This window comes from Astatotilapia calliptera, chromosome 11 (assembly GCF_964374335.1).
Source record: "Astatotilapia calliptera chromosome 11, fAstCal68.1, whole genome shotgun sequence".
In the NCBI taxonomy this organism is placed as follows: domain Eukaryota; kingdom Metazoa; phylum Chordata; class Actinopteri; order Cichliformes; family Cichlidae; genus Astatotilapia; species Astatotilapia calliptera.
In genome coordinates, this window is record NC_137432.1 from 24,116,881 (window position 1) to 24,140,790 (window position 23,910).

At 43.2% G+C, this 23,910-nt stretch overlaps 2 protein-coding genes across 2 annotated transcripts in view; both read left to right on the plus strand.

Moving 5' to 3' along the window:
• Positions 1–23,303, plus strand: LOC145431815 (glutamate receptor ionotropic, NMDA 2D-like). Its single transcript, XM_080308012.1, has 3 exons — positions 1–350; positions 21,437–21,776; positions 22,078–23,303. Exons 2-3 carry the CDS (start codon positions 21,489–21,491, stop codon positions 22,303–22,305), a joined length of 516 nt encoding a protein of 171 aa, XP_080164138.1. The 5' UTR covers positions 1–350; positions 21,437–21,488; the 3' UTR covers positions 22,306–23,303.
• Positions 22,607–23,910, plus strand: part of grin2db (glutamate receptor, ionotropic, N-methyl D-aspartate 2D, b) — a 33,437-nt gene continuing 32,133 nt past the window's right edge. The window contains exons 1-2 of the mRNA XM_080308284.1: positions 22,607–22,624; positions 23,286–23,552. Of these exons, the coding sequence (XP_080164410.1) occupies positions 22,607–22,624; positions 23,286–23,552 (285 nt within the window). The remainder of the gene's footprint in view (positions 22,625–23,285; positions 23,553–23,910) is intronic.

Consider the following 23,910-nt stretch of genomic DNA (forward strand, 5'->3'; position numbering starts at 1 on the left):
CGGTTGCTAGGTGACGGGGCGCATATACTGAATTTTAACAAAAGATCGGGGAAAGAGGGAGAGCTGGAGAGGGAGAGAGAGAGAGAGGAGAGGAGAGAGGGAGGGAGAGGAAAAGAGAGAGATCGGAGAAATTGAATACATGTAGAACATATATATATTTAGATATATATTTTCACAGCGCGCGTGTCTGTGTGTGTGTGAGTGTGTGTGTGAGTGTGTGAGTGTGTGTGTGTGGCGGCGGCGGCGGCGGCGAGAGGGGGACACCCGCAAAACGGATACCTCAAAAAGGAAGGATGTGAAAAAGGATGGAGGGACCCAGGAAAAGAGGGGGGACAGGCTGCTGAAAAACAGTAAGTACATTTATTTTAATGATATTTGCAATGCGGAGGCATCTTTTCTTTTTCTTTTTTTTTCGCTGCTTCACTCCACGCACACAGACTCTGTGCTGCTGCTTAGATTAATTGCGGCTCGGGCAGTGAGAGGGTGCTACGCGTCATTGAGACGGGGATAGCGGGCTCGGGTGTCGGCATGTCGGGTGCGGACGCCGGTGATGGAGAGATGGATGGATGGATGGAGATGTGGAAACGGCCGGCGCACCGGGGCTTTGACCCCTCTGTCATTGCTGCGCCTGAGAACTCACAAGCACCTTAACGCATATGTTCCTTACAGCAGATGGGATAGGTAGTCTAATGACACACACAGACACACACGCACACACAGTTTACCGGTAGTTCAATTAATCATATGGACTAAACCTTTAGGCTATGATTTTGTCTGCCAGGAAATTTCTGTGCATTATTAATAAAGACGGAGTTTGGGTTCCGTTTAAGTCTTCAAACACCGGCGCTGGCTGCAGTTTCCCCCTCACTTTGCTGCGGATGTATTAATTGAGGCGATCATATCTGTTGATGCTCATTTTGTCGGGCTGCGTGGTCAGTGTCAGTGCGTGCTTGTGTTTGTGTGTGAGTGAGCGCGTCTGCTCGCTCGTCTTGCACAGCTATAGCGCTAAGCCCGCAAGATTGCCGATCAGTTTTGCCTCTTGATCTATTTATATCCCGATACGCTGAATATTTGGGCGTATGGCAGCGCGCAGTTATCCCTCTGTTGCCACCGAGGAATCTTCCCCCAACAGGCTGACTTGCCTCAAACATTCTCAGACAGCTGGAACAGGCGGTTTTTTCCTCTCTCTCTGCTTTTTTTTCTTTCTTTGCCCAGCTGCGTAAAGGAGTATGTGAGAGATTTCACTCTGTATGTACATTTTCTGCACCTCTTTGGGTGCCCAAATAACTTTTGTTTTTGCCTTATGGTACTTTAATAGAGTGAATAACAGGCACAACCAACACCATCATCATCATCATCGGTCATTTTCTAGAAAAAAAAATAGGCCTTGGCCCAAAGAGACCACCAATGGAGAAGCTCATGCTGTTGACCTGTAAAACGGAGAGGCACAGTGTTGCTTCTATTACAGATTTGCTGCAGTGTTTGAGAGTGGCAATGCATTGTGAGGCCAACATTTATCCAGATGGAAATTGGAATTAATGTGTTTGTTTTCCCCTGTTTCTGTGGGGTGTTTGGTCTCCCCCCCCCCCACCCCCGCCGCCCTCACCCCTTCACTCTCTCAGCTGAATTCTGTAGCTGATATCCATTTCAATCAGCTCTTTCACCCACAGGTGACGTGCTCGGTACAGTTTATCACTTTGCCTCACAAACCCTGTGAAATCTACGCACAGGCGTACTGCAGCAGTGTGCTGCCTGCACTGCTGCCCGTAAAGTGTTGCTTTCAGTGTCAGTAGAGCCCCCCTTCTCTGACGATCTGTCGTACAGTTGCCCAGAGAGAGCTGTACTGTACCAGCTGTGAGTAGGGGCAGGCAGGAGGGGAGGGGACGAGGATGAGAGAGACAGCAGGTGTGGAGGGGCAGAGAGAGGAAGACAAGGATGAGAGGTGTGAGGACAAGGGGGAGGGGGGTGGAGGAGGGATGTGAGCGGGAGAACTGGGCGAGAGATTGGGAAGGCAGGAAAACGAGGTGGAGAGTAAGAGAAGGAGTTGGTTGGAACTGAATCTCGGGGGGGGGGGGGTGTAGTTGGAAAAGCACATGAGAAGAGATGAGGAGAAGCAATAGAGTCAACATTTGTGTGCTTGTTTTCTTCAGCCCATGCTCTTCATCAATTTCATCTCATTGATTCTTTGACTCTGGCGCAGAAAACCTTCAAGCTTAGCTCAGTCCCTGCTTCGTTTGTCTCCCCCCAGTCCCCCGTTCCCTATCGCCTCCATCCTTTCCATCAAAACTCTCACCTCTGCAACCTGTAACTTCCGCTGCAAGGTTTCCTGTTCCTTTTCCCCCCTTCCTTCTGCCCGCCCTTATATCATTTGCTCAACGCAACGTTAGTGGATGGTTTCCTCAATTCTGCCGCCCACCCAAACCCCTCTCCCAGCGTCTGCACACGTGGCACCCAGTGTTCTTTTTAAGGTAAAGCTCGTTAGCACAGAACATCAATTAGTCTTTAACGAGATCAGAGGCCGCTGTTTTGGAGCGATTACTGTACTCTCCTCTCTCAGTCTTCTCCTTTGGACACTTCTTTGGGTTGTATTGATAAACGTGTTGCATATTCACTTTGGCCTGCAGCAGTGCAGCTCAGAATTTAATACATGTGGTTGGGAGTGGGCTGTGAGATGTCCTTTTTTGATGAATTATCTGACTGTCTTGTGCTATTTTCATTTGAAAACCCTTCGTTGGCTTACTCACAGCAATAAATAAATCAAACTCATTAAGGACAAATCTGTATTTTCCTAAGATAACACCTCTGACTGGTGCTCATTAAACAAATCCATATAATTTCAGGAAAGAATGCCCTCCATTGAAATCAGCAGGGAACACAATTTATCAAACTGACTCTTCTCTACAGTTTAAATTGATCTAAAGTGTAAAATTGGATACTACAGTCGTCAAGCTTTTAATGCCTAAAATCACTTAAAACATTTTTTTTTATTAATGATACAGGTGTTTAGAAATTAAATGATGTTCTGTTATGGCTTAAAAAAGAAACTGCCACTCAACACAAGACTTACAACTAAAAGTAAATTTAATAAATCTGAATCTTTTCAGGAAGTGCCATTGTGAAATTCTGCATAGTTATAGCTGAGATAATAAATTAACTGCCTGCACAAAAAATAATAAGACATCTTAAAATTTCTATCATTTTAGACCTTTTAAAGCAAAAACACATTTTTAAAAAATCCAAAATGTTCTCGCTTCAGCTTGTCCAGTGTCTTTTCTTCCTTCATTGAAATTCTGGGTATTTAAAGACAGTAACACACGTCACACTGGACAGGGAAGTTTATAAATCGTTAATGAAGGAGTCAGGCTTCATTAATGAAGCTACAAATAGGTACATTTAGTAGAGGATGCTTATTTATGGTTTTATTTCTAGCAAAATTTTTACATTTCCATTTAAAATCAGGAAAAAAGAGGAGTATAGTAGTAATTCTAATATATTCAAATTTAATCTGCGTCTGCTAATCAGATTTAACAAAACAACCTTTTTGGTAAAATCAGTGCAGGTACCTCAAATTTCTGCTGATTAGCTCCGTTACAGCTGCCAAGCTATCAGTGACAACTCAACCAATCTACTAGTAATTAGCTATACAAGTAACATTATGATGCACTTGATTGTGACAAGTGTGAGGAAAAAAACAAAAATCATCTGGTTAACCATGTTTTAGAGAGCGACGTCTCCCAGAATAAGGTATTTGGATAAACGTGTAAATGAATTAGTAGCTGTTGATGGAAGTGGTGCAAATATAGCTTTCAATATGATTTAAAATAACTGGAAAATCCAATACAGTAGTACAGTATCAAATCCTTTATGCTGATAGAGCTACATTTAGTAGAGTGACTTCAGAGGTGCATTCAAATACCTGGACTATATCACCTGTATAGTCACCTAACAAACAGATGGGAAGTAGAATCAAATGGACAGGTGGACAGGCTGGCTGACAGACACACTGATAAACAAAATCACACAGACACACACAAAACTGAGGGACATTTAGCGTGCACTCCTTGCACAGTGTTGTCTAACAGGTGTGTGCACACACTCAAGCAGGCATGCACACACACACAAACCTGAGCCAGAGCCCCGCGGCTTGTTTTGGGAATACAAGTCTGGAGGCAGAAAGCAGGCACACAGCTTCACATGGCTGCATGCAATACACAGGCACACAAACTCTCAAAAAGTACATTCAGGGAGAGACCCATGGGTATGCAGTCAGACACACACGCACACACACACACACACCAAAGCATACCCCAGAAATACACACAAAAGGAATACTGGCAATCAAACAGACACAAACACACAGTTTTGGATGAGAGAGGACCTTGGCCACGAGATGCGCACATTTATACACTGTATATATACACTTGTGTGCACACTGCATTGAGACACATGCGCACACACTGACAGACACAAAGAGGAAAGGCAGGACGAAGAAAAGTAATGAAAGAAAATAAAGAGATGTGCAGGAATGTTTTGCGGAGCGCAGCGTTTTGCAGCAATGTGGTGCGGTCCTTCATGATGATGGATGGGGCAGGAAATGACAGCATAAGTGGTTATTAAAAAGAGGAAATGGGGGCATTTATAAAAAACTACGTTAGGCTGTGTCTGCAGTCCATGTCTCGAGTCATCCCGAGCTATTGTGTCATGCCTTCGGATCTGTGAGTCTTCCCCGAGCTGCATGCGGAGCGAGCTTTGTTAAAACTCAATGTCATTCTCCTTTCAAAGAACTCAGGAGCTGGCATTTATAGTAGACTTTGTACAGTGTGCGATTTACAAGGTGCAGGTCCCAGGTGCGAAGTCAAACTTGTTTTATTGTCTTATCACTTCATATAAAAATAGCTTTGCACTATTTTTATGTTAAGTTTGAATGTGAAATTCCTCCATAAACAGGTGCCAACCATACAGCTGCTGAAAATGCAAATATGTGTGTTTGCACCTGAGTGGAATTTGCACAGTGTGTTATCTACAGTACAACAAGGAGGGGAAGACAAGGAAGGAAGAGGGAATGTCAGCGCAGAGATGGAGAAAAGGCTCTGATGAAGATAGTTTGATGTTGCTGTGCTGTTTTAATGTGCCTCATCTCTGCATAAATAGCTCCAGCTTCTAAAACTGGCCTTGTGATTTGAGACAGTTCTACAGACTCTCTCCTGCTTTTTTTTTTCGTTTTTTTGACACTGAAAAGAGTGAAATGTACAACGTGCACAGATGCTGTTAGCCTAACTCAGGATTACAATTAATTTGTTTTCATTTCAGGTTGCGATTTTTCATTATTCCTCCCGAATATTTTCTCACATCGAAGTCCTCTTTAGTCTATCTCTAAAGGTAATTAGGACCGAATGCCTTCTATTCAATTATGTAATTGCAATTTGAATCTGATGTGTCAAACGAGCCAATAAACCACCGTGTCCTTAAGCTACCCTTGTTCGGACTCATCAGGGCGATTGTTATTTGATCTGTCCTGTGGTGAACTGTGGCATATACTCTATAAAAGACTGCAGCTTTGGGAAAAGAGGGACACTTGTTCACACATTTTGCATGGAGCAGTATAGGAGACGGAAAGGAAATCAATTCTTGGCACTATATGCTCCATGTCATCTACACCCAAATATTAAGTCAGCTTTTTGCAGCTCCTATCATGAACTCTCCGGGGCAATGTCACTTTGTGAAGACTAGTTTTTGTGAGTATGTGTGTGGATCAGTGTTCACTGTTATGCTGTCGTTAGCTTTTAATTTGACTCAGTATCATCACTGACTCGACAAAGATGAATCATCAGTCATATGTTAGTCATGCCATAATGGTGGAAAAAGTGGGTAATGCGATTTTTATTAGAACCTTTCCACTCAGACCAGATGAATCACATTAAGACTAGTTTTTCTTTTTCTTGTGATAAAACACACTTTCACGTGAATGCTGTTTTAACACCTAGAGGGTGTTGAAGACACTCCCCAGTGGCAGTGGCCTCCTCCAGAAGGATAAAGTGCTCTGCCACAACACTAAGGGTCAGAGTTACTAAATTGGGCAACATAGCGCAATCCCCAAATAGCACTGATAGATGTGGTTAGCTTTACAGGTTATTCACAAATGTTGTCCTGTTTTCTAATCAGAGGTGCGGTCAATTAATTTCAATACCAAAAATAAGCTTTAACTATTGGTGCAATTAGGGTCATCCGCACAAACCTCTGAGTTCCCACCTTTTACACACAATCTTGTCACTGCGCTCTCTTTATAATACAGAGAGTGCTTCTTTTTGTATATCTGGCACTCAGAGTGGTCAGGATTGTTGTGAGGAACATGTTGAAGAGCCCAAGGCACTAACCCGAACTCCAAACTCTCCAAATACCCAATCTGATCAAGCATCAGTGGGATGTGCCATCTCTGGGTCCCATCTTTCAGTTGTGTTTTGCTGGCATGATAAAAACCTGCATGATATTGGCTGAAACTTTATTGTTGTGGGTTAATGGTGTTATTTATTTACATGTAAATTAGGCCCCGTCACACAGGTCTTGAGAGTCACACAGATCACTAGGAAAAATGTATATTCCCTGACTGTTTGGTGAATAATTGCTGAAAGCTGATGGCAGTCACTGTGAAATCGATTGCTGAAGCCAAACGCCCAGTCGCTAGGTGAAACTGGTCAGAAAGAAGAATATGGTGCACCACAGAAAACATCACTGCGATCGCTTTGCTCACTTGCAGGTTGCTCGTACTTTGCAAAGTCCGAGCTGACTTCCAAGCTACTCATCGAGTGCTTGTGCAAAGTGAGACGTAAACTGCAAATGAAGACTATTTGCTTTCTAAGTCAACGTTGTGCCTTTTGAAACATGTCGGTTGCAGCAAAAGGGGTTGCCTTTCACTTTTGCAAGCTTTACCTGCACGGTGAGTGATTGCAGACAAGTCGCACTGTGCACATGATGGGCTGCTGTGGCAGAGACCAAAGCCACCACAGGGAAGTTTTTTCCTTCTTGGGGTTTTTTCTCCTCTAATAGCAAAAGCACAGCTGTCAGAAATTTTTGATATCTCATGACATGAACCGTTTTCTCACTGCTTATAATTGCATTCTGTAAACGATAATATGAAATCTGCTGAAAAAGCTGTGGCCATCTCAGCCCACTGAGCACATCTCTGATGAGATACCACAGCTTCATATGTCAGGATTTTAAAAAAATGGAGAAGACAGACATTTCATATTTGTTACTGTGAAGCAAACATCATAGCATTAGTGAACTCCAAGGGTGAAGAGAACACAGCGGGGCTCTGACATCCCCTTCACTAACCTCTCACCACCTCTTATTATTGAAAATCACCCTGAGTCCTGATTCAGGCTTCTGCGGTAGGTAGGCAGGTAACTTTTGCAGTTAGTGAGGTTTGGTTAATTGGTGATTCTAAACTGGTCATAGGTTTGAATGCGGGTGTGAATGGATGTGTGTCTCTCTGAGTTGCGACAGACCGGTGATCTGTCCAGGGTGTACCCTGCCTCTCGCCCAGTGGCAGCTAGGATAGGCTCCAGGCTCCCTGTGACCATGATAAGGATAAGCGGAAGAGAAGGGATAGATGGATGGATTCCGGTGTTGGGTTCAGAGGGGTTTGCGGTTACGTCGTAGGTTGCGGCATAGATTTCCCACTGAAGCTATAAATCAGACCCTGAAAACGTTTGCTGGTCTCGATCTTTATATTCTTCTCCCCTTGCTGGTTAGGGTTGCTCTGTCTGCGTCGGAGTACATTTCCTGATCCACCAATGTTCAGACGATAGGCTGACAGAAGTGTTGCTAACACCTTTGGTTATGAGCGTGGGTGGAGCCAGATGTGCTGTGAATGCAGCTCAGACCTGCATCCAATATTGTTACGCGGCTTCAAATTCATGCAGAAGGAATCCAGCTTGATTCAGCAACATTTGGCACCTTCCTTGGAATGAGACGAGCTTAATATTTCTCCCACTTTAAATTTTCCTAAACATTTGGACGCCTGTGTAAGTGTCACAGACGAGCTATACACAGTCACCCGTACGTGCAAACCTTGAGCACGCTCGCCTGCTTGTGCAACTGTGTGCGTTGGCACTTGCCTGTGTGTGACCTTGTACAAAGACACAATAGTTATCAGTGAAGGTTTCCCACACCGGTTTAATCTGTTTATCCCCAGAATAAGATTGTGAATCATTACTATGCAGAGCCAGGTGCTTTTTTCTGCTGTGAGTCTTGAGCAGCTTCCTAGTTTGTAGTTGTTAAAGAATGTTTCACCTTACAGGTCCTGAAGGGCTGCTGTGTCGGCTGCTTTTCATCTTGCTCTTTTAATTAGTGACTGATTTAGATCTGGCTAGGTGATCCCAGTGTCTGGCCAATCAATGAGGGAATTAATGGAAGCAAAGCAACAGTGTGGCTTTGCGACTACTGGTTCGAGTTAGAGTGGGAAAATAATCTGTTTAGCTTCAATCCTTAAAAACGTGGTATTTGTTCAATGCTTTAATGCGATGCCACTAAATGGCGAATATTCCGAGGCTTATGTCGACTGCCTCATCACGTATGCTGTGACTCCTTCATCCATTTTGTTCCTAATTTCAGTCTCAGTGCTTGTTAAAAACATCAATCAGTCAAGCATTTCATTCATGAATGTACAGTATGTTATGTAAATGCTCAGTATGAATGCATTTTTATTATTAGATGCATTGATAGTGCTCTAATATTGAAGCTATTTTCCCTAGACCGAAAGCCCTCGGAGTTTCTGGATGCAGGTTGTGCAGTGAGAATTTATTCCTTTTAAAAACAAACGTAATAAGATAATCCCCCAGGCTGTGCGTTGTAAGCACATCTTAAGAGATTTGAGGGGGGGGAGGAACTACAAAAACAATTTATATGTACATTAGAAGGAGTAAATTATATGATATCATAGTCAACCTGGGAAAAGAAGGGAGGGCCAGGCACCAGCACTGCAGTCCTTTGCTGCCTTTTGTGTTGGGAAAATGAAATACCTTTGCTCCTTTTACCAGCATTAGCACTGGACATATAAGCTATGTAGTCTCCCTACAAAGCCATTTTTCATTCATTCAAGTAAAGCTAGTATAGGCCATTTAGACTTATTGAAATAATGCTTTGTAAGGTACAAATTCCAGCTGCAAGCTCCCCAGACGCTGGCCTTTCCACATGAAAGTTTATGACCTCGCTGGTATTTATGTCTGAAAACTCATGAGAGTAGTAGATCATTTGTTGCCGATGTTTACTGAATGGATGTGTTGGTTGTGAGTTTGAGGGAGGGAGAAGATAAAATAGAGAATAGAGAATATTTCTGTTCATCATTCATACACAAATTGATTTTGTTTATGCAGACTGTGCAGCTCAAAGCACTCTGTGTGTGAGCTTGAAATGCCCCGAGGATTAAATGAATGACGGGGTTGAAAGATAACACATACACACACACACACACACACAAGATAGTTGTGTTTTCATCACTTCTTAGGACATAGCACTGACTTATTTGCTGTACATGTACCCTTAACCTAAACCTAAGTACTACTTGGACAAAACATAATTCTTAAACTAAGGATTTATGTTAGGAGGACATGCTTTTTATCCCGAAAAGTGAGGCAGGATCTTCAAAATATGACCATGTAAACAGATTTATGTGCCTGTAGCTTGACTTATAAAACACACACACACACACACACACACGCGCACACACACACACACACACACACACACACACACACACACACACACACACACACACACACACACACACACACACACACAAACCAAAGAGAGAGAGGGGGAAAGCAAGAGAGTGTGGATAATTTAAGATGCCTAGGCTTTATTACAGAGAAAAATTAAAGGCCATGAATTTTATCAGCTGATTTTTCCTCTCAGGTTACGTGAGTTCATTTTTTTCTGAGCATTACAGCAATTACCCGGCATGTGCAGGTTCATAATAAGCAAAATCAAAAGGCATTCTCCACTTAGGTAATTATACACTCTGTCCTGAATGGTGCGAGTTAGAAAGATGAGATGTGGATAATGTCAAATATTTCAATAATGATCATCCGTAATGGATGTGATTTTCCCGTCACTGCTTTGTGTGTCTGGTGTGCCAGAAACCATAGAGACATTTTCCTTTTTGTTAAAAAACGAGGTCAGTGAATTGTTAGTGCAACACTGAGGCAGGGTCCAAGGTCAGCTTCATCTCATTTCCATCAATCCATAGAGGGACGAGAAACAAGGAGTGTTCTCCCATTCAAGTAATGAAAGTTATCCCCTCAATGTACAGAAGTGGAGCCCAATTAATTGACACTGTCTCTTGGCAGGAGAGTTTAATCCGAAACGTAAAAAAAAGAAGAAGAAAAAAGCCTGAATTAAAGGCAAGATCCTCTGAACCTCGGAGTGAGGTGCATTTTGTACGACCACATGGAAGCTTGAAATGTCAGAATAAAATGCCGTCTTGCTGTGAAGAAACATCAAAGTGAGATGTCAAGGTGACTGTTTCATTTTGTTCTTCCAAAGGGTTACGAAATATGAAAAGGACATGTGGAGACTACCTGCCAGAAACAAATGTTTGGCATGAAGAGCCAAGGGGAGATTTTGCTTTCCCATCTCACATAGTGCTGCAGCTTATATGAAATAATATCATATACAGTATATAAATTTGCATTTTGTGGGAAGACAAAGTAGAGCGGCGGCCTTGAGACTTAATATCGAAGAGTTTCTTTTTATTTGATAAAGAGGCAAACTCGATTTATTTCGCATCTTCTATATCACCTAACCTTAAATTTAAACAATCCATATGCAAAGCTGTCTCATAACAGAAGCAACATATTGTGATTTGTCTTTCCTCTTTGAGGACCTGCTGAGCTGATAGATGCCTGTGTGATTTTTTTTCCTTGAATGGCTTATGATAGTCACAGCTCTGCAAGTCCAAGCAGGGCAGCTGTGGCTGCAGCAAGCTTTACTACTGCTGTTTACAGCCATGCAGTAGAAACACACAGAGCACTGTACGCCCTACTGCTGCACGCTGAGCTTCTTGTCGATCACTCTGCACACTATGCACAATGGGAACAAGAGCCGCTCGCCTGCCTGGTGGCTCTTCTACTCGACAGGGATCAAAGAGAAAGAGAGCGATAGGGACGGAGAGAAATGGGAGAGAGGAAGTAAGTGAGGGAGGGAGGGGAGGAAGCAGAGAGTGAAAGAAGCGCAGGACAAAGACGTGCGTGAAGGGAAAGAATGGGGAGCGATAGAGGAAAACAGAGGGAAAGGAGAGAGGGCAGGAGAGTCGGTTACAGTGGCATGCTGCAGAGTGAGGTGGTAGAGAGACTGAATGAATGAATGAATGAATGAATGAATGAATGAATGAATGAATGAATGAGAGGATGAATGAACGAGTAAAACACCAAAAAATCCAAACGTGACTTAGTGAGACAGACTGAGTGAGGGAGTGTGTGTGTGTGTGTGTTAAGTGAGAGTGCATGAGTGAGTGGATGAACAAGTGCAGCAGGACAGAGAGGGAGGGGGGAAGGGAAAGAGAGAGAGAGAGAGGGTGCGATATTGGGAAGGGGGGAAAGAGAGGGAGAGAGGATCTGTTCCGTCAGAGAGGACACACTCCAGTGGCTGTGATTGAAGTATGGGCCAATTAACACGAGGAGCATTGAGCTCCAGCTGCACTCTTCTCTTCATTCCTCCGCTCCCACACACTGCCATATTATCCCCCACAACACACACACACATTGATACACTCACATATATGCACACTATGGACACCACACTGTGCTGGCACTTTATCTTATCTTTTAGTACAGTAGAGCTATGTACCAAAGAAAATTATTGAGGCTACACATGGCCGTTTTCTCAAGTACACTGTCGGGCTTAAATGTGGACAAATGAAAAAAAAGGAGATGAATTGAGTCTTCATCTTCATGAATGTGTGTTTCTTAACCTAGGCACTTAGAGCGAGAAGCTGCAATCTCTTCTAATAGAGTATAGCACAGTATTTATTAGATTGCATATATTTCAGATATGTTTTCTTGTGTGTGTTGGCTGTGGAAAATGGCCTAAGCTGATTCAGTGCAGCTCGTGCCACAGGCAGCTGAGAGCAGGTCCATTACTCTGCGTGACAGCAAGGAATGAGCAGCAGAGCCTCATTGTGGGCTAAACACAACGCTGAACACCGCACTTCCGCAACTCCACACTGCACAAACTCCAGACTACTCAAACTCCCATCCCCGCTCACGTTTCCCAGCAGATCCGATGCAGCGCGCGGTCTGGCACGCTGCCTCCATTGGAGTTCAGTGTGAAAGGGGCTCAGAGAAGTGTGGATGCCAGCAACTGACATCTACCCAAGAGCTCCCCACCTCTCTCAGGACGTGCTCTTCTACAGTCACCGCAGGCGCTCGAGCATACAGGAGAAGGGGGAGTAGGTGATCTTAAACATTGTGATTGTTTCCCTACCATCGCACTGACACCAAGAATCAATTTCATTTTTGTGTTCAGAGGCTATACAAGTTTTTTGGTCCCTTTAGCTTTGGCAGGAGTAATATAGGCTTCGCTGTTCTCCTTTATAGAAGGATGTACTGTACCTTCAAAGCTGATTTGCCTTCCGCTGCACAAAGCTGCAAACCTATTTTGATATTTCACAGACCAGGGAGAGAGTTTTCGCATAAGCTGCACATACACTCGCCATTAATTCCTATAAGTAATGATTTGAAATGGCAGCAAGCGCATTATGCAGAGTAAATCAAATGTTTAAGCAGAAATATGATAAGATGTGTTTTGATTGTGAAGTACTGGCTGGCAATTTTGGAAGAGAAAGACGAGACTGGCTTGCCTGTGTGAATGTTTTCTCTCTCATCTTCTTGATTAGCTGTCTCTGTCGGCCTAAGAATATGCTCTGCTCTTAAGTACCCGGTAAATATTCCTGAAGGTGTTTTTAGTTTGCTTCTAAGAGTCACTGGCATGTACGCTGGCTGTCTATGGTGCTGTAAATGCCACTTTCTTTGTTTAAAAAGACAAACTAAACAGCCTCAGCAGAAAAAAATTATAATAATTAAACTGTAGCTACAGTAAGCGGCTTATTACAAGATTGATTGACAAACGGAGAGATCAACACTGCACAGTGCACATAGTTTTAATGGAGCCGCTGATGTAATGATTTAGAGAGCTTATAATGATTGAGGGGCCGTGATGAATTTAAAGTTGTGGTTAGGTAAAAAAAATAAAAAATAAAAAAAATCAAAGGAAGCACTTTTCCATAAATTCAGATTTTCCGTTACATATTTATTGCATCTGCAGATGACAGACAAGGTCCAGGCAGTTCACCTAATAACGCACACGTGTTTAAGAAACGACTCTACAATAATAGATAACTTGCCTTTAATGACTTTCAGTAAGAAACAGAAATCTATACACCTTTTGATTAAGTGATCCCACGTAAAGCAATCCCTGGATTGTGGGCAGCCTCTTGCCAAGTACATTTGGAGTATCCAGCGCTTGTCTGGAGGAAGCTCCAGGGGACTGAAGAGGATGGTTTTTAAAATTAGGGGGGGCATACTAAAATGGAAGAGAATAAAAAGCATTTTAACTAAAGATTAATTTACGTTAGAAAATCAAATGGAACTGTAATCTCTCACTCGTTCTCTCCCACTCCTTCTCATTCCTCGCGTGTGTGTTAAATGTAAGCCTGCTTTTTTTATTCAGTCTGCAAAATTTCACAGATCGTAGGAAAATAATGAACTTATAGTAAGATATATTTAAATGAGGATTTATTTATAATTAACTTTATTGAAGCACGCCCCAGTGAGATGTTGCAATTTGCACTTTTGATAACGGGCAGAGTGTGCTGTAAGAAATGTGGATGCTGAATGTAGTAATGCGCTGTTCGCGCTTCCAGCGAGGCTCACCGATGGTGGAATAGCACACACTGGTTGTGCAGTGCAACGTAAACACCTCGTGAGACTGAAATACGGTGACAGCCCTAACAGTTATTGGCTGTGAGCTCGGCACCGTAGAATACATCTTCTCCAAATGAAATGATGTACTGTATTCCTGCAGTTCCATCTCTGGCGTTCTCATTTTCTACCTTTCTGCCCGTCTCCGTATGTCCTTTCCTACCGCAGCTTCCTTACATCAAAAAACACAGAAACCAAACCAAAAAAAGAGGAAAAAAACCCAACAAAGCCCTGTTTTCCTACCTCTCCTCTTCATTATTAGCTCCTCCTTTTCCCTTTCTTCTACTAACAAGTTTGTCTCCCCCTATCTCTCCACATCTCCATCTCTTTTTCTCACCCATTTCTATCAGCCTCCCTTATTCACCCTCTCATCCCACTCTCGCTCTCTCTCATTCTTCCTTTTTCTCTCTACTTCCCCACCACACACACCCTGTCACTCAAAACAGAAGGTTTGGCAGTACATTTGCCTAGGCCAGACACGTATACACATCCCAGTGATCAATATTTCTTTTCCTGCTACTCTCCCCTGTCATATTTTACACCACCTCCAACCTCCCCACCCACCTTCGCCCTCCCCTCTCCCCCGCCACCGTGTGGCCTGCTCCTCCACACAGTCTCTCGCTCAGTACATCCTAAGTCATATGCTCCGAATATTTACAGTACTTTTCATTCCTATTCATTGCACAGCTCTCTCTTGTGGCTGCTCCCTATCTTGCATTCCTCCGGTCCTTCTTTTTCTTCACTGCTGTCTTTTTTTATCCAAAAGACTGATCAGGGTCAAAGAATCGGCAGACTGTGACAAAGAGAGGCGAGTCGGATGAAGACAGAGCAAACAACATAGAGGGGAGGATAGGCCAAACAGAGGCACAGAGAGTTACTGTAGAGAGAAGATTATGTCAGAAGGCCCCTGCTAATCAATGCAACTGTGCCTGGTACCTGAAGCCATGAAAAACTGGGAGAAGAGACGGGAATGTAAAAACGGCAGAGCACAAGAGAGTGGGCTGAAAGTGAGGAGGACGTGGGGAAAGGGATGGAGGAGGGAGGGAAGGAGGGCAGCTGGCACCAGGAGCAAATTGAAAATGATTTGCTGTGTTTTTTCTCTTTTTTTTAGTGAGAGTGTGCGTGTGTGCACATATTAACCCTGCTATCTCCCAGGTAGTCATTATCTTTCTGTGTGGCTGTTTGCGTGGATGTGAGCGCGTACAGCCATGCATACTGCATTAACCCTCATATCTCTCTATCATTAAGGTGCTCTACAGGCGCAGTGCTGCTATGAATTTATCTCAGGAATGTTTGTGTGGCTTCAAACGCTTGCATGCTTGTGTATGCGCGTGGACGCGGTTGCGCGTGAGGGCGAGTGTGTTTACAGTTATCTTAATTGTTGTTATCATTCATGCAGCACAATAACCACCTCCGCCCCAATCTTTGTCTCTGTCTGCTATTAACTCTCTCTCCCTCTCACCCACCTTTTCTCTAACGGCCAGTTTCTATTTTTCCTCTTATTGTTCCTCCTCAGCCTGCAGCCTAAATAGCACCCATTTCTTTTTTTTTTTTTTTTTTTAATATTTTTGGATGGACAGAAACATTAATAAATAAATATACAACTGCAATAATCATACTGTCAGTTCTCTGTCCATTTCTAAACAAACAAACAAACTAAGACAAGCAAACAAACAACACACAAAAAAAAAAAAAAAAAAAAAAAAAAAAAAAATTACATAAATAAATAAATAAATAAAATAAATAAAACCCAGGAGAAACAAAATAATACACCGCCTCCTGGAGAACATCAGCAAAAACAAAAACGAATAAGGGTAAAACCCCCTGGTGCAAAAAAAAAAAAAAAAAAAAAAAAAAAAAAAAAGACAACAACCAAAATACCAATGACACATGAAATATCCCTCTAAGAGACCATTTATCATAATGTCTAAGAGACATTGTCAATGTACCGCAAAAAGGGACCCCAGACCTGCTCAAAAATATCTTCTCTTCCCTTCATTCTATACATAACCCGTTCATATGATGCCATCCTAGACATTTGTTCGGTCCATTCCTTGAAAGAACAGGGGCTGGATGACTTCCAATGCCTAAGAATTACCCTGCAACCAGTTATAAAAGCCAGACGCATCCACAATCTCTGTTTTTTTGAGAGAATGTTATCGTCAGGTAGTAGGCCCAGGACGCATATAGCTGGAGATTTAGAAAGATTAAGTTTAAAAATATCATTCACCAAGTTGATGATCCCATCCCACAAATAATCATTTTTCCGACATGTATACAACATATGAACTAGAGTCCCGACTTCCTGCTGACATTTCCAACAAATGTCCTTATCTGCGAGCTTCAACCTGACTAATTTACTGGGTGTCCAATAGTTTCTGTGAAGCAACTTGTACTGGATAAGTTGAGACTGTGTTTCAGGTGAGCAGACATACCATGATGAGATCAGCATCTTCCAACTGTCCTCTGAGATCTGGATACCCAGATCTTTCTCCCAACACCGCCTCAATCCCCCCAAACTGGGAGCGTGTGCCTCTCTGAAGCTCCCATAAAATTTAGATGCCCTGATTCTGTTATTGTCAGGGGTTGCAAACATCTTCTGAACACTAGATGGAGGGTCTAGATTATTTTTCAAAATGGCTTTAATACAATGTCTTATTTGAAAAAACCTCCAAATTTCCCTTGGATCCAAATTGAATTCTCGTCTGATTTCTGCAAACGATTTCATGCCAGTCTGCCCAAATAGGTCCCCCATCTGATTAATACCTGTCCTAGCCCAGGCCTCCCACCAGACCGGTTTCTTACCTATTAATACTTTCTTATTATACCAAATAGAGGCTCTAGCGGTGAGATAAGGGCTGCTGTTGGTATATTGGTGAGCTCTAAGCCAGGTCTCTTGCATGAAAGACAGTACTGGATCTTTAAACGGTACTGGCCTTCCCTTCTGAGTAAGGAAGGCCTCTAAAGACGAAGGGGCCACAAGACTTTCCTCAATCCCAACCCATGATGGCTTATCAGTAGAGGAATTATGTATCTTAACTAACTGAGAGAGGGAGAAAGCATAATGATACCAGACCATCTTAGACAATGCCAACCCACCACTCTCTTTAGCAGCATATAATTTAGACCGATTGAACAATGGCTTTTTACCTGCCCACACAAAACCCTCTACACATGTATTATAAAGCTTTAGCAAATTATGTGGGACTGCTATCGGTAACATGTGAAGAAAGTACTGAAGTTTAGGGGCAATAATCATCTTCACCAAATTAATTCTGCCCAAAAGGGACAGATTTATTTTAACCCAATTCTGCAACAGCGAACGGATGTTTTGAATCACTGGGGAAATATTTACTTTCATTATGTTGTCTAAACCAGGGGTCAATTTAATCCCCAAATAAGTCAGACCCTCGGGCATCCACTTGAAATGCCATGAACTCCTCATAACAGGCGGACACAATTTAGAAATAGGCATAGCTTCAGACTTAGACCAATTTATAGTGTATCCAGAGATTACAGAGAAAGAATCAATAATTGAGGAAATTGCAGGAACGGCCTGTTCTGGGTTAGTTGAAATCAGTAAAATATCATCTGCATACAAAAAAGTTTTATGTTCTTCTTGACCCAAATCCACCCCTCTAATTTTCTTACATTCACGTAAAGCTATGGCTAAAGGCTCCAAAAACAGAGCAAAAATGAGAGGTGATAAGGGTGAACCTTGTCTAGTACCCCGACTTAACGAAAATGAGGGTGACATTATCCCATTGGTAATAACTGTAGCCATTGGATCTGTGTATACCACCTGAATCCACTGCCTAAAAAAGGGACCGAAACCAAATCTCTTCAAGGTATGAAACAGAAAAGGATACTCAACTTTATCAAAAGCTTTCTCTGCGTCCAAAGAGAAGGCAACGACAGGGTCTAGCTTAGTCCTGCTCTTCCAGAGTATATGCAATATCCTACGTAGATTATCCGCAGAGCTTCTATTTTTCACAAAACCGACCTGATCCCTATGCACCAAATACGGAAGAACTTTTTCAAGCCTAAAAGCTAATATCTTAGAAATAATTTTTTCATCCACATTAATTAATGAAATTGGGCGATAATTCCCACAATGCTGTGGGTCTTTCCCTTTTTTATGTAATAACGTGATCACTGCCGATCGCATACTAAACGGTAGTCTCCCTCTTTGAAACGCATCTTGATATACCGACAGTAGTCTTGGAGCTAGTTCGTCCACAAACACCTTATAAAAATCTGATGGAAATCCATCATTACCTGGAGATTTACCCACTCTAAGGCTGCCGATTGCCTGCTTAACTTCAATTAATGTAATCTTACCTTCTAATATACTTCTTTGATCTTCCGACAGGCTGGGAATTTTAATAGAAGAGAAGAAATCTGACAGCCTCTGTTCCTCCACCAGTCCATTAGAAGTGTACAGCTCCTGATAATATTTAGTAAAAATATCATTTATTTCTTTTTTACTAGTAGTCAACTTATTATTATTACTAGGATCAAAAATAGATGGTATAAGGTTACTAGATTTTATCTGCTTAACCCTGTGTGCCAACATTTTACCTGTTCTCTCCCCTTGTTCAAAGTACTTCTGATTTAGACAAAACATTGCATATTCCACTTTTTTCTCCAATATGCTATTCATCTCAAATTTAAATTTAATTAATTTGTTCCATAAGTCCCTCTCTGGGAGCAACATATGTTGTTTTTCAAGCTCCTTGATATCCTGTTCCAACTTCATCAGCTTATCCCTCTCAGCTTTTTTAATCAAGGAGCAATATTGAATAAGGCGCCCCCTCAAATAGGCCTTAAAAGCATCCCAGGTCATTCCAACGTCGTCAATAGAGCCCTCATTGTACAACCAAAACTCCTTTATCATTTCCCTTATACATTCGCAATGACCCTTATTCTTCAGTATTGAGTTATTCAAGCGCCACCTAGGTGACGGTTTAATATTATCAGTGTCAGTAAGAACAAGGTCAATGGGAGCATGATCCGATATAGCAATGTTACCAATAGAGGACCCAATAGTTTGACTTGCCAAAGAACGGGACACCAAAAAGTAATCTATCCTGGAGTAGGTTGAGTGAGGATGCGAAAAAAAGGTATAATCTCTTTCTTGAGGATGAAGAAGTCTCCATATATCTACTAGACTCAGTTCCTCTGACATCACGTCCACCGCAGCGTTTGTTGGGTCCTTGCTTAGTCCAGTACAAGAAGATTTATCCAATAAGACATCCCTGACCCGGTTAAAATCTCCCCCAATTACAATGTGTGTGTTACCTATAGTCCGCACCATGTTACAGACTTCATGAAAAAATTGTGGCTGAGGAGAATTAGGAGCATATATATTGACCAATGTCATTTTCCGCCCCTGTAAACATGCATCCAAAACCACCCATCTACCCTCCTGATCTGTATAATGCTTAAAGACCTGAAAATCCAAGTTTCTTCTAATCAATATGACCACCCCTCTTTTTCTAGCCGAAAATGCACTAAAATAAACTTGCGCCACCCAGTCTCTTTTAAGCTTTAATGATTCGGCCTCATCAAGATGGGTCTCCTGAATCAGGGCTATATCAGTCTTTTTCTGTTTCAGATATGTGAGGATTTTCTTCCTTTTAATAACATTATGACAACCCGCTATATTCCACGACACAATTTTACATAACTCCATAACACCATGTGAGCCGAATTATTATACAAATTTATCCAGAGGAATATCCCATTTACCCATATAACAACTCTTAGAGCCAGTAACATGAGACAACCCAATGATCCAAAAATTAGGTCTATACAGGACAGTTGGTACCATACCATCAAAACCAACAACAAAACCAAACACGAGAAAAAAAAAAAAAAAAAAAAAAAAAAAAAAAAAGAACATGAAAACATAAAAAAAAAAAAAAAAAAACGCAGGTCCGTGGCACTCAAAAAAAATTCCCAGATGGTGTCCCTCCTTACGTCTCCCCCCCCCTCAGAAGTAAACCAACCCATAGCTTATCAAATCCTCTTAATCTACATCACCCGGAATGTTAACCAAATCCAGGCCGCTTAGAAATTGCTTAGCCTCAGCTGGGTTGGAAAACTGATGATACTGGTTATCCACTGAAAAAGTCATAACAGCCGGAAAACGAAGAGAATAGCCAATCTTGTACTGTTGCAACAAGCGGCGCACCTCATCAAACTTCCTGCGTTTTTCTTGTACCTCCTGAGCGTAATCCTGGAAAAAAAGAACTCTCATGCCTTTCCAAACGATCTGCCCCTTTTTTCTGGCAGCCGCCAGCACGGACATCTTGGCTTTATCCCGTAGGAAGCGAACAATAATGTGTCTCGGTCTGGAGTCCGCATTGGGCTTCGGAAAAGCTGGCCCCATTCGATGGATTCTATCTATTTCGTAGTAATCTCCCATCTCAATGTCCAGAGCTTCAGACAGCAGATTCTTCACGTAATCCTCAATATTACTGCCTTCGGATCCTTCTCTAATACCCGATATTCTAATATTCTGGCGCCGTGAGGAACCCTCAAGCGCCGTTACTTTTTCCTGCAGCCGCTGGTTCTGTATCTTCAAGATCTTACATATTGAGCTGGCTTTAGCCTCTTCGTCCTCCAATCGAGAAATTCTTGTCTCTGTTTCATCCACTCTCACACCCAAACTGTTCACAGCTTCCTTGAGAGACTCGATACCACCTTTCACCGCCGTCATGTCTTGTGCTACCTGCTCAAGCAGAGATCTTATAGAAGTCAGCTCGGCCGCCACACCATCTTGGGAAGGACACCTGGCATCGACTCCATCAGGTGTCTCCGCCATAGTAGTTAGTGAAGTAGCCTGAGTGTTGTGTGTTTTTCCTCGCGGCATAATCGAATCGTTGCGTAAAACGTAATGATTCTTCTGACTCCTTCCACTGAATTTACCAGGGCAGATCCCAAATAAGACAAATAACCAGCTCTAACCTATTTTTAACGAGGTTTCGGGGGAAGAGGAGTGCGCGTCTCCCACTTAAGCTGCCATCTTGGGCGGGCGTACCACGTGACCGAAAAAATAGCACCCATTTCATCTTCTCTCTGTCTTCCTTTCTTCTCCGTCCTTCATTGTTTTGTTTTTTTTTCTTATCCTGCATCTTTCGTCCAGTATTTTCTTCAACCAAGACTAACTTTCATTACCTCATGATTGGATTCAGAATTTGTTTCCCAGTTGACTGTATGAAGTCTCTGATCACTTTCTCTCTCTTTTTCTCCCCCGTTCTTTCTTCTACAACTCTTACTTAGTGTGTCCTTCTTACCCTCTTCTTTTCTTCAGTTTTTCTTTATTCTCTAATTTGATTTGATGTCCTCTGTATTGGACATGATAGAAAAGTCTAACTTAATGTCTTCGCTCTTGCTTTTTTCCTTCTTCTTCACCTCCCTTTTTTTCTTCTCCTTGCTGTCTCTCTTTCTTTCAGGCACCCTCTCTTAGTGCGATATATATCTGCCTCCCCCCCTCGGCAGGTTGCCATGGTCGCCATACCTACTCTCTCTCTCCTATTGGTCCTGGCAGAGTGGGCAGGTCTGGTGGACGCCTCCCCCCACCTCCTGCTCCGGCCGAGTCCGCGGGAGCGTGATGCAGGGGCCATGATGAACTTCAACATCGCCGTGATCCACGCCGGTGCGACAGTGCAGGCGGAGGCGGCGGTGGCGGGGCCTGGGGGAAGGGTGCTCTATCCCGGCTTTGGCCGGGTCTACGGCTCCCTGGGGGAGAGCGTGGTCACCCAGTGGGGCTCTGCTAACGTCATCTGGCTACAGGTTACACACTGTCTCCTCTATCTAGTGCTTGTTCAGCTTTACTTGAAGGAGGGGAATAACAATGACGATCCATTATTCATAATCACTCATTATTTTAGCTGAATAGGCAGCACATTGCTGCTGTGTGTATAGGCCCTGCTGAATGAGCAGGGAGCTCTGCTCCTTGACCACAACTTGTATGAGGAGCCAGACATGCCATGAATACTACAGACACCTTCTTTGTGACTAAGGCAAAGTCAAGACACACTGACCCACTCTCTTTTTCTCTCTGTCTGTCTTCGTTCCTCCCTTCATCTTGCAGGTGAATGACAGTAGTCCTAAGACAGTACTGTCCCAGCTGTGTGAGCTGCTGGCGGCGCGGCCCCTGCAGGGTCTGGTTTATGAAGAGGAGAGGCCCCCTCGCACAGCTTGGGGACCTTTGGCCCCCATGCTGGAGTTTGTCTCTGCACAAACAGGACTGCCCATAGTGGCTGTAGGAGGGGGAGCGGGGCTGGGGAGGATGCCACAGGTAGGAGGAGGGAGGTTGTAATTGGGGTAGGTGAGGAGGTGTTTGCGACTTGAGTGTGTGTGAGATGAAGTTAGGAGAGAATTAAAAAAAATATATATATATATGTATGTATACAAGAGGCCAGTGTCCCAGATTGTGTAGCTGCAATTGTGAGAAAAAGCAGGTAAAACAATCTTAGTATGATGTGTCGCACACTGAAGCATCTCGGATTGACGGGATTTTTAATGGACTATAAAGGGAAAACTGCTATCCCCATAACAACAATGTCACAACTTTGCACATCCTGTTTGTGAAGAAAAGGTGCCAGGGAAGTGCCTGCGGGATGGAGGGCAAGCTGAAGGTCAGGGTCACTGATCTGCAGAAACTTTACAGTGTTTGATCTGTAAATGGCACCAACTGGGGCTATTGCTATGCCTGTGATGTTTTGGGGAGGGAAGCAGTGAGTAGACACGAGTGTGTATGTCAGTGAGTAAGGATGTGTCTGCAGACTGTACATTTTTTTTTTTTGAATTACATGATTGTGTATGCATCAGAGAAAACTAGTGCCAAATTTCATCACCAAACAAGGGGGGGAAGAAATAAAAAGCAGTGCATTTGTGCTTACAAATAACTGTTTTAACCATTTACTCTTGAGGAATTAAATTGTAGCACTTTGATGAACTTCCTTTGAAGCTGTACCCTCGCCTAATCCTCATTCCCTCCCACCTCCTGCACAGACTTTTTAGAAACACTCCCTTCTGGATGTCATAGGAGAATTCGTGCAACAATCCAAGCTGTTTTAGCCCTGCGGCGGAGCGATTGCTGCTGCTCTGTAACAACTACAAGCCCCGTGATGCCTCGATGTTGTGCATAAAGATGGAGCAGTCCAGGGCATTGTAGTTCTTTTTAGTGAAAATGTTGTTTGTTAGTTACTCATGCTAGTGCAGCTACAGTTTAGACACAGAGGGGGAATTTTAAAGTGAGATTTTTAACCACATCTGCCACTATCTTCCCCAAATTAGGAATCAGGTTCCGTCTTTCTCCAGTTCAGCTCCTCTACCGCACTCCAATTAGAAGTCATCTTTGAGGTGTTGGAGGAGTATGACTGGACCGCCTTTTCCGTGGTGTCCACGCGCCACCACGGCTACCGGGATTTCCTGTCTGTGGTGGAGGGCCTAACGGACGGCTCGTTCATCGGATGGGAGAAGAAGAGCGTGGTGATCCTGAACGTGACCGACGACCCTGGGGGGGCACGCACACGAAGGCTGCTGAAGGAGAACGAGGCGCAGGTGAGACAGGGGGGAGGGAGGAGGGAGAGGGGGAGGAAAGGGGAGGAAGTGCTGCAACTATCATTGGGGGCCCCCCTTTCTGACAGGTGGCTTCCCAGCTTTTTCCTTCCTTCTTCATCTCTCCCTCTGTCCCTTCACGTCTCTCTCTCCCCTCTCTCCTCTATCCCTCTGTTCTTCTCTTCCCCTCCCGTCTTGCCAAAGCATAAAGAGTTCATCGGTACAACGAAAAACCACGAGTCGGTCTGACTTTGCCGACTGGCTTTTGTGTGGCATTGTATGTTCTGTGGTGATGCGGAGCGCTGAAGAAATCCAGCACTTATTATACAGTTTTCACCCGTTTTCCTTTTAAGAAGCTTTA